At 41.0% G+C, this 18,041-nt stretch overlaps 1 protein-coding gene across 2 annotated transcripts in view; it reads left to right on the forward strand.

Annotated features, from left to right (window-relative positions):
• Positions 1 to 18,041, forward strand: part of MRPS27 (mitochondrial ribosomal protein S27) — a 97,111-nt gene that overhangs the window by 77,685 nt on the left and 1,385 nt on the right. For both annotated transcript variants that reach the window (XM_007457059.1, XM_007457060.1), the window contains 6 exons: positions 1,126 to 1,240; positions 4,776 to 4,854; positions 7,888 to 8,003; positions 11,724 to 11,826; positions 14,182 to 14,324; positions 16,330 to 16,503. In XM_007457059.1, the coding sequence (XP_007457121.1) occupies positions 1,126 to 1,240; positions 4,776 to 4,854; positions 7,888 to 8,003; positions 11,724 to 11,826; positions 14,182 to 14,324; positions 16,330 to 16,503 (730 nt within the window). The remainder of the gene's footprint in view (positions 1 to 1,125; positions 1,241 to 4,775; positions 4,855 to 7,887; positions 8,004 to 11,723; positions 11,827 to 14,181; positions 14,325 to 16,329; positions 16,504 to 18,041) is intronic.

Below are 18,041 nucleotides of genomic sequence, written 5' to 3' on the forward strand. Positions count from 1 at the left end.
CAGCAGGAAACTATCCCAATGCCAGATGGCAGGAAATAGCAGGTGGCAGATTGAATAATCAGCCTTTGAAAAACACCAGTATTAGCCTCTAGCCCCAATTCTCAAATATGGCACAAAATTATTTCACTTTATGTTTTTGTCTTGCCTTTTGTTTTTAAGAAAACTGTTTGAATTTTGTGGGGTCCAGGGATTGACTTGCTTCCTGAATGGTCAAAGTGGGGACTTCAGCTGACACGTGATGATGTTTGAGGAACCATCCCGATCAAAGCAGATAAACAGATGCCTCCTCACACACTCACACGTCTCACCTGAGTGAGAGGTCTCCCCTCTCACTCAGCCCTGTGGCACAGACCCCCAAGAGCAAGGAGAAGCCGCTCCAACCAGTGTGTGCCAACTCAAGGCAAGAGCAGCATTTGAATTCCTTTCCAAGTTCCATTCTTTTGTGGGAATACTGGTACTATTTTACACCTCAGCTTGGACTGCTTAGGCCTTTTAAAACCATGTGGGGAACAGTAGGAAGCAAGAGGAGATAGACCGAAGCACTGGAATAGGGCTGTGAGAAAGCGTGATCACGGATGCTGGAGGGCCTGAATGCTAAATTTTGCTCAAAAAAATTTTTTTCTTTTTATTTTCTTTCAGTTCACTGAAGAGTGCCCTAATGTCTCCTAAGTACCACAAGAAATAGCAGTATAACTCAAAGCTGATTTTCCTCTAGAATTGTTATGCTATCCTAGTTTTCATTTTTGCTTCATCTGTTTTATTTTAAACTTCTAAAGTATAAGCTTCCACATGTCTTCTAATGAAATGTGTACTTATGTAACACCATGGTTAGTAGAGCATATTCCTGAAATCATTTTTGTAAATCTCATGTTAACATATTGAATTGGGGGTATAAGTAAGGAACAAAATTTTTATACTCTTTTTGTTTATTATTATTTTGCCTTCTTTTTCCCATTTCAGACTTTATAGTGAATGAATTTTACCCTCAAGCTTTTATCAACTGTTGGTCTTTATGACTTTTATGATCACATTGACTGCACATCAGGACCTGCTGATGGAAGAGGGATTTTGGCATTGACATTTAAGAGTTAACCCCAGTTTTCTCTCTTCTTATGCTTTATTTAGATTTCGACACAGCCCCAACTGCTGGTACCTGAGAGATTGGACTATCCACACCTGGATTAGGCAGTGTCTAAAATACGGTGCACAAGACAAAGCCTTATATACCCTTGTAAATAAGGTGAGTGGTTTCCTGGCATTTGCAGCTTATTCTCCTGAGTTTAGGTGATTTGGTGTTTGTACCATTACAGAACAGCAGAGAATAGTACAAGAAGTAACTTTTAAATTTATTTGCCCTCAGAAAATCTTTTTAGAATGGAGCTGGTATAAATTAACCAACACATTAAAAATAAACATTCCAGTAGCTGTGGCTGTTCCAAGAACAGTGACTTAAAAACGGAGTGGTAAAAGCAAAAGGTAATCTAATCACAAGAACTTTGGTGGTCATTTCATTCTTGATCCCTAAGTCTTGGATTTTTTGCCTAGTTCCATTTGGTGAAATTTAGAGAAAAAGACCTGACCATTTTGCTGGAGTGTGATCTCCAGAGCATTCAGATCATCTTACACATTTTTAAGAAGACAGACTTCCTAGGTTATTCAAAACATGTCTTCCTAAGTCCCTGACTCCTCCCCTCAAGCCCCAGAGCCCCTATGATTAGGGTCTTTCTGCATGTTATACTCTACCCAAGGGTTGAGTCTTCATTCCCTTCATAGTATGAAATAAGTACAAAATAAGCAAAAGTTTAGAATGTTATTATTGTGAGTCTCAAGCTACAGTCCTAGTCTGACCCTTAACAAGACTTTAACAGTATTTCTGTGGAAATGTATTATTTCTGTAGTGTCACTGGACCTTCTATGGCAGACCTCAAAAAGAAATACTAATTTTGGTTTGGGGAGCTCTTGTTCCCATGACTTGGGCCTAATTTAACTTAATATATATTTCAGATAGTTTGTGTGTGAGATGTTGTATTGGGTATGGCATTGTCCCAAAAAAGGAGCAATGTCCTGTCCTCTCCCTCAGAAAGCTTATAATTTAATAAAGTAGATAAGCAGGTTCACTGATAAATCTAATATTAGGCTGCAGGGGAAGGAATGGATTAAATCTTGCTCTTCAGTTCAGACTTTAATGACACAGATCATACTCAAAGAAGAAGATCCCTATGAAAACAAAACAGGAAGTTCTGGAAAGACAAAAAATGTCTGTCTCATTTTCTGCTCTTCCTAGTCTTTTAGTGGAAAGAACACCAGACAAGGAGTCAGAAGACTCAAGCTATAACCTCATAAATTCTACCAATTGCTCATAACTTCAGGCAAATAGTAATTTTACTCTTCTAGGTCTTAGTTTTTTCAACTCTTAAGTCAAGTGAGTTGTACTAAATCAGTGATTTCCAACCCTGGCTGCCCGTTAGAATCACACAAGAAGCTTTTAAAAATTCTAGATGCTTTTCTCCACCCCCAAGATTCTAATTTAATTTAATCTTTCTGGAGCCCAGGCATTGGTATTTTTTTAATTGTTTTTTTTAAAAAATAGATTTTATTTTTTTGGAGCAGTTTTGGGTTCACAGTAAAATTGAGCAGAAGGTACAGAGATTTCCCACATGTTCCCTGTCCCCACACGTGCACAGCCTCCCGAGTGAGCCATTTGTTACAACTGATGAACCTGCATTGACACATAATCACCCAAAGTCCGTAGTTTACATTAGGGTTCACTCTTGATGTTGTACATTCTATGGGTTTAAACAATGTATAATGACATGTATCTACCATTGTAGTATCATACAGACTAGTTTCACTGCCCTTAAAATCCTCTGTGCTCTGCCTTTTCATACCTCATTAGTGTCTTTTTAAAGCTCCCAAGCTGATTCTCATTTGCAGTCAGTGTTGAGAATCACTGACCAGTTGATTTCTAAGGTTCCTTTTGGCTTTAATGATTTATCATTCTGAGATGTTTTGTTTTTACACTGCCTTAGGGATTAGTGCAGATTTGGTTGACTGCTTTGATGAATTTCAACACTGCTCATGAGCTACAACCTTTAAAGCAATGGATTCTAAACTTTTTTTCCATTTCGGCACATCTGAGGCATTCTGCACAGTGTGCTGGTAATAGTGACTCAGTTCAGCAGTGATTTGCAACTGGGGTTTAGGGTTATCAGAATTTCTAAGGGGATGGGTATAATTGGAAAAAAAAAATTCCTCAGGTGTTTCTGGTGGTTGACGGGGGGCGGGGGGGATGAGCCTACTGAAGTAAGGATTTAAAACAGACACATGACCACAGCCTAGACCATTAGTAGTCAGACTTGATTGTGCGTGCAAATCACATGGGAGCCATGGCAACTTCAGGCTTCTTGGGTCTTTAAAAACTAGTCTAAGAGACAAGAGATAACAGATGCTGACAAGAATGTGGCAAAAAGGGATCCCTTGTGCATTGTCGGCAGGAATGTAAATTGGTACAGCCAGTATGGGAAACGGTATGAAGGTCCCTCAAGAAATTAAAAATAGAACAACAGTTTGATCCAGCAATCCCACTTCTGGGTATAAATCCAAAGGAGATGAAATGACTATCTCAAAGAGATACCTGCACCCCCATGTTCATTGCAGCACTATTCACGATAGCCAAGCCATGGAAACAACCTAAATGTCCATTTACAGATGAATGGATAAAGAAGATGTGGGGTGTGTGTATATGAACACAGGGCTTCCCTGGTGGCACAGTGGTTGAGAGTCTGCCTGCCGATGCAGGGGACATGGGTTCGTGCCCCGGTCTGGGAGGGTAGTTAGCCGTAAAAAAGGAGATCCTGCCATTTGAGACTACATGGACAAACCTTAAGGGCATTATGCTAAGTAAAATAAGTCAGTCAAAGAAAGACAAATATGTCATGATCTCACTTATATGTGAAATCTAAAATAGCGGAACTCATAGAAACAGTGTAGAATAATGGATGCCAGGGACTGGAAGGACGGGAGAAATGGGGAGATGTTGGTCAAAGGATACAAACTTCAGTTGTAAGATGAGTAAGTTCTGAGGATCTAATGTACAGCGCAGTGACTGTAGTTAACAGTACTGTATTGTATACTTGAAAGTTGCCAAGAAAATAGATCTTAAATGTTCTCACCACTGCCACCACCAAAAAAATGGTAATTATGTGAGGCAGTGAATTTGTTAACTAGCCTTATTGTAGTAATCATTTTGCAATATATATGTGTGTTAAATTATCATGTTGTACACCTTAAAATTACACAATGTTATATGACAACTATATCTTAATAAAGTTGGAGAAAAAGCACTCTAAGGGCCAGAAAATGCTGCATAATGTGATAATGTGTGCTTTCTCATGGAAGTCCATTTTGGCATTGATATTCATACCTTCTGAAAAGAATCACTGAACCAGTGGAGTATGGTGGTTTTTTATTGTCTTGGTTTGGTTTGGGGTTTTTTTTTAGTTATGATGAAGTGTTAGAATTGAGCTTTATTTTTCAGACGTCAGTTGTCTTATATCAGACACCCACTCACAACTTTCTCACCCTGACCAACAGTTCCAGTTACCAAACTGCATGAGTCACAGCTTCTATTTCACCGTCACAGATGCTGTAAAATGATAGTCAGATATTTTACAGCTAACAGTGCCAAGTTTTTTCCTGAATAATACATAGGCATAAATTATAAACTGAATTAAATGAATATTTTTTCCCTTATCTTACTTTTATTTTCATTACAGGTCCAATATGGTATTTTTCCAGATAACTATACATTTAATTTACTGATGGATCATTTCATAAAGGAAGAAAATTACAAAGGTAAGAAACCAAACCCAGTTCCATTTATAATGTATCTTCCGCTTCCAAAGGGAAGTAAATGTAGGCACTTTTACTTTTTTTATTTCTTAATGACTCTCTACATGACTCTTTCAGTCAGAAATAGGTGCGTCGTTGATTTACCACACCAGTTGGCCAGATAGGAGAATCATATTCAGGTCTTTTTTCCTCTGAGTTTCTGAAGTTTCTTTGTTCATGTCTCTTTGGGCAAAGGACAATGAATTTAGTTAAGCAATAAACCTTGCCTGAGCTTCCATGGCTAGTTAAGATTATATTAATTCAGCTATTAGCTTGACGTTTTTTAGCACCATTTGCTAACTTTCTTTTATTTAAATCACAGTTGTTATAGCATGTGAAGTGTGTAAGTATAAAATCTTATATACTGGAGAGAGTAGTACACTCTCTATGAAGGAAAGTCATTTCACCTCCCTAGGCTTTTGTTTCCCCCTCTCTAAAGTAAGTGCATTGGTGAACTCTGAGATCTCTTTACCCCCAAAATCCTCTGACCCCATGGAATTAATTTAAAGTGGCTCTTACCTTCAGCTACAGTAAGGGAGGCCAAGGAAAGATGGGGATGTGGCAGACCCTGCAGAGCAGTCAGGTGGAGCCCTGCCAGTCTCCAGTGGACAGGGAAGGGTAGTACAGCACGCTTGTGCTTGCAGCTACACAGACAGTGAAGAAGGAAAGAGGAGGCCATGCCGTTGTGTAAAGACACACATTGGCTTCCCCTTCCACCACTTCATCCTCAGGCTTGGTTCTGAGGAGCCATGCCCGTGTTAGGGTAGTCACTACCTCAGGAATGTGGATGTGGACTGGTGGTCACTTATGCTTTTATGACACCTGTGATTCCTGTCATTGGGTTACATCCTCTTGTTCCTGCACACCAGCACCCTTCGCCTTTTCCATTGCGTCACTGCCTGGACTCAGTGATTAGGCTGGGGACCTGGGGACCGGGGACCTCTCTCCTTTCTCTTCTCCAGGTCTCTGCTCTATCTTCTCTCTCATAAGGCTTGCAGTTGTTGACTGCCTAAAATTATTTGCTGTGCATTATTATTATTTTTTTTTTTGCGGTAGGCGGGCCTCTCACTGTTGTGGCCTCTCCCGTTGCGGAGCACAGGCTCCGGATGCGCAGGCTCAGCGGCCATGGCTCACAGGCCCAGCTGCTCCGCGGCACGCGGGATCCTCCCAGACCGGGGCACGAACCCGTGTCCCCTGCATCGGCAGGCAGACTCTCAACCACTGTGCCACCAGGGAAGCCCTGTGCATTATTTTTTGAAATGCTCATTATCCCTTGTCCATTTTAAGCATGGACTTCCTGAATTCAACTAAAAGATAATTAGCTTTTGCATGTTTCATCGTCTGTTCTCTGTGAACATCAGATTTAAGAATCCTTATTACTGTATCATTGGAAAATTATGTCGTAGCAGTTTTCTCCCCTCTCTCTTTAAAGGTAATGTTGGAAGGGTAAAAGGAGTTTTGGGTTTGGTTTTTTTCTCTTTTTTTCCTTCTAAATTCAGAGTAAATAATATTGAGGATTTTTAAAAATAAAGTTTTGATGAAGATTATTATTGTTTATGGCAAAAATTTAGAAAATGTTATACTTTTTATTGCTAAAATAGGAAATACCCAAGTATATAAATAATTATGGAGGAAAAGGAAATTACTTATACAGATCAACCTAATTTCACTTCCCAAGCTGACTGAAATGAATATAAATTAGAGATAAAATAAATTTGATTCATTTTTCATGTGTAATTCTGGATTCAGTATTGAACAGTTGGCAAAACAGATTTTTTTTAAACTGATTTGTAACTTTGTGTTCTTTTAAAATACCGTTTGTTGGTGAGATGGGAGTGTTGTTTGTTTAATCTCTTCCAGGTTCTTATTTTGCTGCTGACTGACTGGGTGACTCCTCCCTGGTCTGCCTATCTCAGTTTCCCTGTTTGCAAAAAATATATAGAAATTCTTGCCTGTGGCCTCATGTAGAACCATGGCAACACACACAAAACCTGCTGGCTAGCAACAGCTGCAAATCAGTGCTAACTCTTATGCAACCCTATATGCAAAAATCGGTTAACAGAGCAGCTCAGTCAGTTATTCAAAAACATTTGTTGTGCCTGTGTTAGGCACCGTATTTTAAACCAATATTAACATTCTCTGATTTAACAACAAATACTAAGGGAAAGAAATTGTTTGAATTTGATTTTCTTGATTTTTTTCTTGATTTTCTTGCCTTCTGCCTATGTTGTGAAATATTGAGGGAAAATAAATTAGACCTTGCTCAAGCTCTGGTCTCCTATGATCAGCATTCATGTGAAAACAAATATCTTCTATGTTACAGTCACGGAATTATAACTTACGAATAAGCATTTCTTTTCCATTCTTTCAATTCTTTTAAATTGAGCCTGATTGTCCTTTTTGTAGTCATCAGTTTTCTGTCTTTGAAATAACACCTGAGATTTAGAATTGTCTCTAGCATTTGTTCTCTTTTGCCCAAAGAGGGAGAAAATTCCAGAACATACAGTGGGGCAGTCAGCCGAGCCCCCTCTCTACTTGTCAGGGTGACCTGGAAAATATATTTGCCTCCTTTCTGTATGCCTTAGATCTTCCAGCTGATGGACATGATGCCTTAAATTTGCTTCACAGTTTATGAGGCATTTTCATATGTATTATTTTGTTGGACTGTCAACAGTCTTGTGATGTATGTGGGACAAATGGTATTTTAACATCATGAAGATGATACTGAGAAATTGAGTGGTTTATTTGACATCCTTGAGGACAGTGATACAATAGCACCTGATTCAGTACACAGTAGTGTGTACAATAGAAGCTGAAGACTTAGGAAAGACCTAGTTTATGGAAGAACTAAGACCAGAGCCCACATTTCTTAACTTCTTAATTCTGTTTATTTTTCTATCATGCCCCACTTTTTAAGAGTGTTTATAGTTAAATACAGGTTTGATGATGTTACCTAAAACTAATTACCTCTCATTTTTACTTTGATCTTCTTTCCAGATGCTTTATCTGTGGTATTTGAGATCATGATGCAAGAAGCTTTTGAGGTTCCCTCCACCCAACTCCTCTCCCTCTACATTTTATACTACTGCCTGGCAAAGAAGACAGACTTCAGTGTAAGTGATCTACCTTAAAGCAGCAGTGGGAGCCTTAGAAGAAGCAAGCAGTGGCTGCTCAGTAGTGATGTGGGCACCAGAGGAAACCTCTGCCCTCAGCATCTGGAAAAAGATGCCTGATGTACAGCCCTGTGGCCCCGTACAACCAGGAATGAGTGTTCATCCTGTACATTTTAGGTACTGGGTTCTAACAAAGTGGAATTGGACATTCTTCCACTCGGAAGAATCTCAAGGGAAAGTCCTTATGTACATTCTGAGACTTGAGCTAGGCTAAGTGCACCTCACATGTACAGAAGTAGGTAATCGATGATCAGTGAGAGCTGGACATGGCATACCAGCGAAGCAGTGAAGCAGCCAGCTTCGACTATGACCTCAGGTATTAAATACTCATTGTGTAATTTATGTCAGTGTTTTCCTAAGGTTGCTCTGGGTCAGTCCAGAAGACTAAGTTTTGGTTTCATCTCTTAGGTTAGGGTATTTAGTCATTGTTTATTGCTATCCTAAGAATAACAACATTAACAACAACAATAGCTAATACCTAAATGGCACTTACTTTACACCAGGCTGTGTTCTTCGTGTTTTAGATTTATTAATTCATTTAATCCTCACAACTCCATGCAGATGAGAAGACTGGGCACAGAGATGTTACATAATAGCCACCCAGCTAGTAGGTGATGAAGCCACCTGGTGAAGCCAAGCAGCCTGGCCCTGCAGTCTTCGCTTAACCTCAAATGTAACACCAAAAAATACTACTTTGGGTAGGAACTGAAAAGATCATTTAGTCTAGCCCCCCTTCTAAAAAAATTTATCGTGTGTTTTGTTTTTGTAAGATGAATGTCATAGCCTATGGCACACCTCACGTTCATTAGTTCATTAAATATATATTGAGCAACTACTACATTCCATACATTTCAAGTGCTCCTTATACAGTGGTGAGCAAAAATTTCCTTCTTACAATCTAAGATGAATATAGGCTTTTAAAACAAAACAAACACACAAATATAAAATTATGACTATAATGATCACTACAAAGATGTCTTCTATGAAAAGCCTGTATGGTAGTGAGTTTTTGTTTGTATTTTAAACTTGTTAGGAAAGCCTTTTTCCTTAAGGAAATATTTCTTGAGTTAATATTTGAAGCATGAATAGGAATTAACAGACTGAAGAGAGGAAGAACAATCCAAAACGAGGAAATGACATGTGCAAAAGTCCTGTGGCAGAAAGAACATGCTGAGCAGAAAGGGGCTGGAAGAAGGTAGGAAGATAGTGTAGCTGCCACAGAGAGAATTGTAGAGTGAGATGAGGTTGCAGAAGGTAGGTCATGCTAAGCTGTTTCATCTACATTCTAAAAATAGTGGAAGTCACTGAAAAGTTTTAAGCAGAAGGGGTGGCATGATCAGATTTGTGTATCTGGGCTGTAACATGGGTAGGAGGTTGGATCAGGGCCAGGGTGGTTATGGTCAGAGCACGTAGGAGACTATCATGGTCATCTGAGTAAGAGTAATGATAGTGTGGGGACCAGAACATGGTGGAGTTACAAAGTAGCCGATGACCGTATCTAGGAGGCAAAGAGCATGATGAGGAAGGAAGTAGATGTGGAGGCAGGGAGGTGGGGGTGAAGTCTGACCTCCTCAGTTTCTGCCTGGGGGTATCGGACCAAAGGGTCACCATGGGTTTGCAAAGACTTCTTTTGATGAGGAAGATCATTAATTTGGCTCTGAATGTGTTGCATTTTGAGATACCTTTGAGACAGTCAAGAGATTTCACAAGGGAAATTGGCATCTTAATGGAAAAATCTGGACTGGAGATATATTTTATAAATCCACGTGTAAGTGTCTGCAGACGAGCCACAGGCCAAAAGGAGAGTCAGGAATGTGTTGGAAAAAACACCGTGGGAGGAGGTGGTCTGCATGTAGAACGCTCCTCAGAGGGTAGGTGAGACGAGGACTTTTATGAAATGCGTTGAACTTAGTGGTGTGAGGGCCATAGAGTAATGGAGCAGGAAACCAAATTGGAGTGGATTGTGGAGTGAGTCCGAGGTGCAGAAAGGAGACAGTGAGCATCAGCGGTGTTTTGAGATGTCTGGCTGTGAAGGGGAGTGGAGGGAGGAAGGAGAGAAGGAGGGTTTGCTTTGTATTAATGGGAAAAGTTGAAGCATGAAATGAGAAAACCTTGAGGACATTGGTAAAATAGCTCCTGATTTAGTCCATAATAGTACATAGAGTAGAAGTTAAAGGCTTGGAAGAGACCTGATATTTTATGTTAACACGTAACTAGCCTTTCATCTAAGCAGCAGTGGTTGTATTTTTCCCAATCATCCAAAATATCTCTAACACATCCATTTGCTTTGATTTATCATTGTAAAAGTGCTTTTGGAAGAATCACCACTGCAGCCACCATCACCACCCCTGCTCAGTTCTAGCACAGCAAGGATGCTGCTCATTTGGCTTTTAGCCTCTGTTGCATCCTGATACTATAGGTCATGTTTTTCCCTAAAGAAAAGAAAAAATGCTTCTAAGGCTCCTTATTTATTTTTCCCTGGGCCCCTTTTCATGCAGTTTTTGTGGGGGAAAATCAAACCTCTGAGTGATTTGCTTTCGCAAGTGAAATGACCTGGTCCTTCATTACCAACTCTCTTGCTTATGTGTGCGGCAGAAGCCCCTGAGGAGGCTTTGCTTTTCTCCCAAGGTCTTTGTTTGTTTCAAAGGTTTAGAAAAACCTTAAGAAATTGCACTTGCATTGCACAAAGGTCATTCCCAATAAAGAGATTTGGGTGCCCCTTAACACCTGGGGTACCCCACTTATATACCTGGCTGCAATTGTAGCTTGCACACTTTGTTCATTCTCTGACCAGTGCAGGGCCACCTGAGCTTTGCATTCTGTATTTCCAAGCTGGAACAAAGGCTCAGGCCGCTGTGTGCTCCTACTGCACCAGCACCGAGAAGATCACAGCCCTTGTCTGGGGAGTTGCCAAGGCTCTCTTTAGGCCTGCCTTTACAGTGAGTCCCCCCGTCCCTGCTGTTGCTAGTCTGCAGCAGCCTTAGCAATGCTTGTATTTTGCCCCTTCTTTCCCATGTCTCGTAAGGCTTCAATTTTATTGAAGTGTAATTTTGCACCCTGGGTTGGAAGAAATGATTGTCAAGTGTTTCTGATTGCCTAATTGATTTTTTAGAGGCATAAATCTATCTAAAGGCAGCCTAATATTTATATTTATTTGAACACTGTGAAGTAGAAGGAGTCTTATTGCTGAATTGTTTAAAATTCAAAAAGCTTGCTCTGTCATTTCATAGCAGTGTGAGTACTGGGCTAACAGCATGGGTAATCTTTGTTGATTGTCTCGAGGCAATGCTGGTCCAGAGTGTACACTTTATTTTTATTTTGTTTTGCTTTTCTGATCGTAAAAGGAAGTCTTACTCACTGCCCCAAATTCGGAAAGTACTGAAAAGTACAAAGAAGAAAACCAAAATTGCTTGTAATTTCACTGCCCAGAAATCTGTTAACATATTGGGCATTTCTATTCTGTATTTTTCATTAAACATAAATATCTTTTCTTTCCAAAATTAGAATTATAATGTACCTTTAGTTTTGTTATTTTGCTTCTTTTACTTAATGTTATAACATGTTCTTTTTTCCTCTGTGTCATTAAAAATCACATTTTTGCATACAAAATGCATTTATGCATTGCTTGGCTGCACCATGATCTGGTATATTCTGTTGCAGTGGGAAGAGGAGAGGAACTTTGGTGCATCCCTGTTACTCCCAGGCCTAAAGCAAAAGAATTCGGTGGGGTTGAGTTCCCAGTTGTACGGCTATGCGCTTCTTGGTAAGCTGGAGGTCCTCACAAACATTGTTCTTCATGGATAGAACTGATGCATTCTTTTACTTCATAATAAAATTATAATTTGATTTAAATTTGAGAGTGAAATTCCAATACAGCTTTCATTTTTAGACGTAAAACTAGACTTTGATGGCCTTACAGTTATGACCTAAGACAATAAAGCGGGTTCTAAAACCTCCCACCACTGGCAAGGTGAGAATTAGTTCTGATGGCTCTCGATTATATTTAGTGGTGATCAGTGTGAGGAAGGGATAAAGAAAGGAAAGTCCTGGCCCTCTTTTGGGAGAACCGGCCAGTAGGATCTTTCCCATTATTAACAAAGATCTTTCTGTCTCTTAAACCTAAAGTCCAGGAGGAAAGAAATTAAGAGTTGGAGTTGAACACATATCCTTGGTATTGTTTTCAGGTGTGAGGGAAGAGAAATTCAGAGAGCACATCCAGCAGCACTTGGGAAAGCAGAGAGGGGCTCACTGGTGCAGTGTGACTGTGCCACACACGGGACAGCTAGCTCTGCTTTAGACCCCGGATTGCATGAGAATCAGACAGTCAGGAGGGCAAAGCCTTCTGAGGAGCAGCCTCAGCACTTGGGTTGTGTGGAATCTGGGCAAATAACATTCACCCTAAATGTGCATAAAATGTGTCCCGATTTACACAGGTTTATTAAATGCATGTTATTTCATTATCCTTCCAGTCTCTCTCCTAAGTAGGTAGGCATTTGAGAAAGTCCCTTCTGATCATTGTGTCTGCTTACCTTTGTTTTCTGAAAATCATCTAAGTTATAGCAGTTTGACTGCTTTTGGAGTTGATGTTCACCAATAAAATGTAATGTGGCATTCTCAGATGCTGATTCTGATAGAAACTGACTCAGAGAGAGGAGTTCATCAGGCTGGCGATCAGACTAACAAAAGAGTTGACCACTCTTTTTAAAAATCATTCTCTCTTTACTTACCATCTACTTTTTATATTGATTTACACGTTTTTGGCTTTTGCCTTCAGATGAGCACTCAGGACTGTTACACTGCATGAATTGGCTGGGAAGTTGTCAAGGCTAAGAAAATGTACTTTGTTGTTACTGTTGCTGAGCAGAGGCCCATGTGTTTTGGGTCTGGGAGCATCAGATCCAAAGCCCTTTGCTCTCGCTGTGTCATGTGCTGCACAGCCTCATTCACCTCTGACAGAAGCAGCTTCCCAGAACGTGACTGCAGCCAGCCCCAAGCATCTTACAGGTCTAAAATTAGCTGTCACCTGATGAGCTTTGTCTGTTTATGTTCCACTACAGCTTTCCCAAATCCTCCTTCCCGGGAAAGATAAGTGAAGGTAGATTTAAGACCTGGCAGCTCAAGGTGACTTTGGTCATTAGTGCAGAAGTTTCTGTTCCCCAGGAGTCCAGAGACTCCTGTCCTCACTCGGGGACCTTGCTGCCAGCCATGTTTTAAGCTCCAGTTGTGATTGTTTGAGGTACCAAGAGAAACATTCATGTCCTGAGACCCAAAAGGATGAATGAGGACTATATGATTTAAGTACTGAAGAACCTCAAATAAAGGAAAGGAGAGCAAAGTGAGATTTTTTTTTTTTTTTTTTTCATAAAGACAGTCAATGGGGTGTTTTGGAGCATTTTGAAAAATGTCAGACATTTCCTGGCAGGGGAAGTTGTCAGACGTTGACAAGATTTCCACTGTAAAAAAGTTGTGGAATTTCTTTTTCAGAGGAAGATTTTGTTCTTGAAACAAAACTAGTATTTCAGTTGTTTGACTTGTTTTGTCAGCGTAGTTCCACTTAGAGGCAGATATAACAACCTCTGTAGGGACTTCCCTGGTGGTCCAGTGGGTAAGAGTCCGCACTCTCAATGCAAGGGGCCTGGGTTCGATCCCTGGTCAGGGAACTAGATCCCGCATGCATGCCGCAACTAAGAAATCTGCATCCTGCAACTATAAGATCCCGCATGCTGCAACTAAAGATCCCGCGTGCCACAACTAAGACCCGGCACAGCCAAATTAAAATAAATAAATAAAAAATAAATAGCAACCTCTGTAAATTTCCCTCAACCCTTTGATTCATATATCCTCATGATAATCTCCAGTAGTCCAAATGAAAAAGAAGAAAAATAAGTTCACGTGACTTTATACTGAAAGGTGTATACATAGAATTTTACATTTTTCATCATACATCCAAAGTGTCCCCATTCACTGGGTGGGATGAGGCTCTTGGTATAGGTTTGAAACGATCCTTCTTTATTTCTAGAGCTGCCAGGTAAGTATTCGCTTGTGCCTTCAAGTCCTCTGTCTCAGACATAGTGGGAAGCCATGGCTGAGCCTTCTTCATTGTTCTTTTTGGCCACAGGGAAGGTGGAATTGCAGCAAGGGCTGCGGGCTGTGTACCATAACATGCCCCTGCTGTGGCAGCCAGGGTACCTCAACAGAGCCCTTCAAGTAATGGAGAAGGTGGCCTCCTCCCCAGAAGACGGAAAGCTGTGTAGAGAAGCAGTAAGTTCCCTGTCTCTAATTCAATGGGATTTATCATCTCCTGTTACTCATAAGTCAAGCTTTGGATTTGTTTTCCTTGTCTCCCCCATGCCCCACTTTCTTTATCTCTATAGAATCATGTACTTATTCAGGTGAAAAGGAGTGAAAAACCACAAACATTCTCAATGTTACTGACAAAAAGCACTAGAAAATAAGATTGATGTTGATTTTATAGTTCACTATCTGGGAGGAAGACCATTCCCCTTCCCTAAAATTCAAACTGAATTCTGTAAAATACTGTTTAATTCCGCCCGACCCCTAAAGTAAAATCTCAGTAGGAGCTTGAGAGGTTAAGATTTCATTTTTAATTTTTGGCATTTCTGTCTCCTCATTTAGTCCCTGGAGCCTAACTACCTGTCAGTTTTTTCCATCATACAAGCTCTCAAGAAATGAGTCTAGGGACTAGAGATGGCACTCTTTCTTTCCTTACATTAAACTATTCTGTGGTGAATGCATGACGCTGAGGAGATCTGGACCAAATGTTCCTTTCATAGTTCTAAGGTGTTCACTTTGCCTGGACTAGGACAATGTCCTCCCACCAGCCTCAAAGCTCATCCCTCTTGGTCATCTTGGGCTCTTGACACTACGAAGTTACTAGAGTGAGCTCAGGCTACAGGAAAGCACGCGACGAGCTTACACCCGATAGGGAGCCAGCAGTGTTCGTTGCTGCCCAAGCAGCTGTTGTAGCCAGAGTGAGGCACAGAAGGACATCAGTTGTTTCATTAACAGGGTGTAAAAGTTAACTTTGAGCAGCTGCTTATTTGTTTTGCCTTGATGCTGATCACTAGGACTCACCTCATGGCTTCCGCTCAGTCACAGGTTGCACAAGTCTGGTCCCTATACTGGCTCCTTATACTGGTGTCTAGTGAGGCCTTATGTTCTCTGCCAGACATTTACCAAGTATACACATTTCTAAATACATTTTCATGTTTTAACCCAGCTGTAGTCAGTGCTGGTGATTGAAAACACAAAATTATACATAAATGCTTTGCCAGGGAAATACTCCTTCCAGTTGGAGGCAGATTTGCATTGTTTGTGTTCTGACTTCATAGGAATGTGATTCAGATGTCAGCAAGAGTGAGATATGTGTCACATATATGTATGTGTATGTGTATATATATCCCACATATACATTTGGGTATAATGTATTAGTGGCATTAAAAAGCCTTGGAGTATTTTCTGGATTTTTGTTCTGAAGTGACATGGACAAAATTAATCGGTATCCATGCAGGTGCTAATGCTGGCCTCGAGGTTGTTTCTGTCCCATCTCTGATGATTAGGCCCTCTGAGGGTTGAGGGAGGTTGCCCCAAAATGAAAGTGGTAGGGGAGAGGGGTCAAAACAAAAAGAAACCTTCCGTTTTATAGTTCATTTACTTTCTAAGCCATAGAAATCACCTGTTACAATAAATTTCATGTATGCCTATCTGGTCTTTGTCAGCAGCTTATATAGATTGACTGATCCCTAATCTCTGGATACCCTATGAGCTAAAATTTTTCTCTGAAGAAGGCCCCTGCCTAGAGTCAGAGGCTGTACCGTGCATTCAAAGTGGCCCATTTTGGTTGTGGTCTGTAGTGGTTTTTCTTTCCCTTTCTCCCAATTCCAAAGCAATTAAGGAAGAAAAACATGGAAGGGGTGGTACTTCAGTACCCATCAAGCGTAATTCTTGGATTCTTACCTGGGTAATTAAAAGTGAAATCAAAAGCTGCTGTGTTGATTCACTTATACAGATAATTCTGAGCTTGCTTATTGTTCCATTTGTTTTGTACTAAGTGTTCATGCCATGGGACAGGGTGTTTCTAGTGTAAAATTATATAACCATTTCTGTTCCCTATAATTTGATAAGAGAACTCTTCTCGCAATATTTTAGATCCCAGGTTTCCCTTCCTTTCCCTTCTCCAACCTCCCTTCCCAGTGCTTTCAGGGCCACAGGATGTTTAATCTCTGCCCCCCTGTCTGCTCTGCAGCTCGATGTGCTGGACAGAGCGCTGAAGGCGGCTCTGAGCGCTCCGGCCCAGGGGTCTTCAGAGGACCAGCCCCAAGAAGGTGAGAAGACCCAGAGGTCAGAAGAACTGGTGGAGCAGCTGGATGTGGAGGAAACTGAACAGTCCAAGCTTCCCCGTTACCTGGAACGATTTGAGGTGAGTTGTAGCAGAATTGAGTCCCTCTCAGCTGTGCATTAAGCATGCTTCTCTGCCGTGGTGATAGACCAGCAGTCCTTTCATGCATCAATGTCACACACAAGGGCATTAAAAACTGACATCAAAAATCACATTGTTGGGCTTCCCTGGTGGCGCAGTGGTTGAGAGTCTGCCTGCCAATGCAGGGAACACGGGTTCGAGCCCCGGTCCGGGAAGATCCCACATGCTGCGGAGCGGCTGGGCCCGTGAGCCATGGCCGCTGAGCCTGCATGTCCGGAGCCTGTGCTCCGCAACGGGAGAGGCCACAACAATGAGAGGCCCGCATACAGGAAAAAAAAAAATCACATTGTTTTTGCTTCACACAGGAAGTGGCCTTAAAAGAAACAAATGGAATTTTTATGCTCCTTTTCATACTTGAGCGAATCGGTCACAGTTTTCCTAAGGCAGCATGTCATTATCCTCTACTCATCCGGGACGTCTGCCTGCTGGGTGGGTAATAGTTTGCCTTCTCATAGCAAGCACCTGACTTCAGCCCTGGGTGAAGAGGATCTGGTCATTTCTCCATATTACACTGAACCTTCTTGATCACCGGAAACCCAGGTAGAAATCGCAAAGCCTCGTTTGAATATGATGAAGATGAAATGCAGGCGTCTTCTCTTGCTCGGCTTTGTGGTGTGCACTAGGGCCATTGGAAATGCTCTCTGGACTACACGGATGGTGTAAACAGGTTTCTACAGCTTTCAGGACAGCCCTGAGCACTCAAACTGCCTTTGGTAGCTTTCAAGTCTACGTCCCAAAATGCTCTGTGATCAGAGTCAGGGAGGAAGAGCCATGTTCAGATTTTAAGCCCTTGGCCTCTTCCTTGCTGTGTTTCTCATCTATTTAGCACAAAGTGGGGCGGGGGGGGGGGCCCAGCTGATCCATTGTGTCCTTTTGGTGCAGAGGGAGGTATACTTTGTCAGAGTATTACATTGAAATCTTTGCAGTAATTATATTGAACCAGCTGTGGGAAATCTATTTCCCCTTGTTCTAAGGAGGATCCTAATACCTTTAGTAGCTGTTTTTCCCAGTACTTCTATAAGGTAATTGCTCAACTTCCCTTTTTTTATAATTTAGAAACTGAAAAAGGAAGGTTAATCGATGTTTTCAGGGTACACGGAGAATTAGCAGCTAGGTTAAGAATTTACATACCTCTTCTTTCCTCTTAACTTTGCAGATTTAGAAAAGCTAAAAAGCAAAAAATCTGCTTAGCCCCATAGATTATCATTTACCATGTTCATATTGACCAAGGCTGCCCCACGACTCTTAAAAGTTACCACCTTTTTCTTATTGCTTATATATTTAATCTCGGAGAATAGAAATCTGTACCAGCATTAAATTCTCAGCCCTCACTCTTCCACAATGCATTTTTTTTTAATTCACACAAAAAAAGACCAATATTTCTTGACTGCTAGTTGTGTGTTAGGTACTACTGTGTTTCCTTTATCCTCACCTGGGTGTTGGATACTGCTCTTCCTGTGTTACATGACTCCAAGGTT

The sequence above is a fragment of the Lipotes vexillifer genome, unplaced genomic scaffold, assembly GCF_000442215.2.
Source record: "Lipotes vexillifer unplaced genomic scaffold, Lipotes_vexillifer_v1.1 scaffold241, whole genome shotgun sequence".
NCBI classification, from domain to species: Eukaryota; Metazoa; Chordata; class Mammalia; order Artiodactyla; family Lipotidae; genus Lipotes; species Lipotes vexillifer.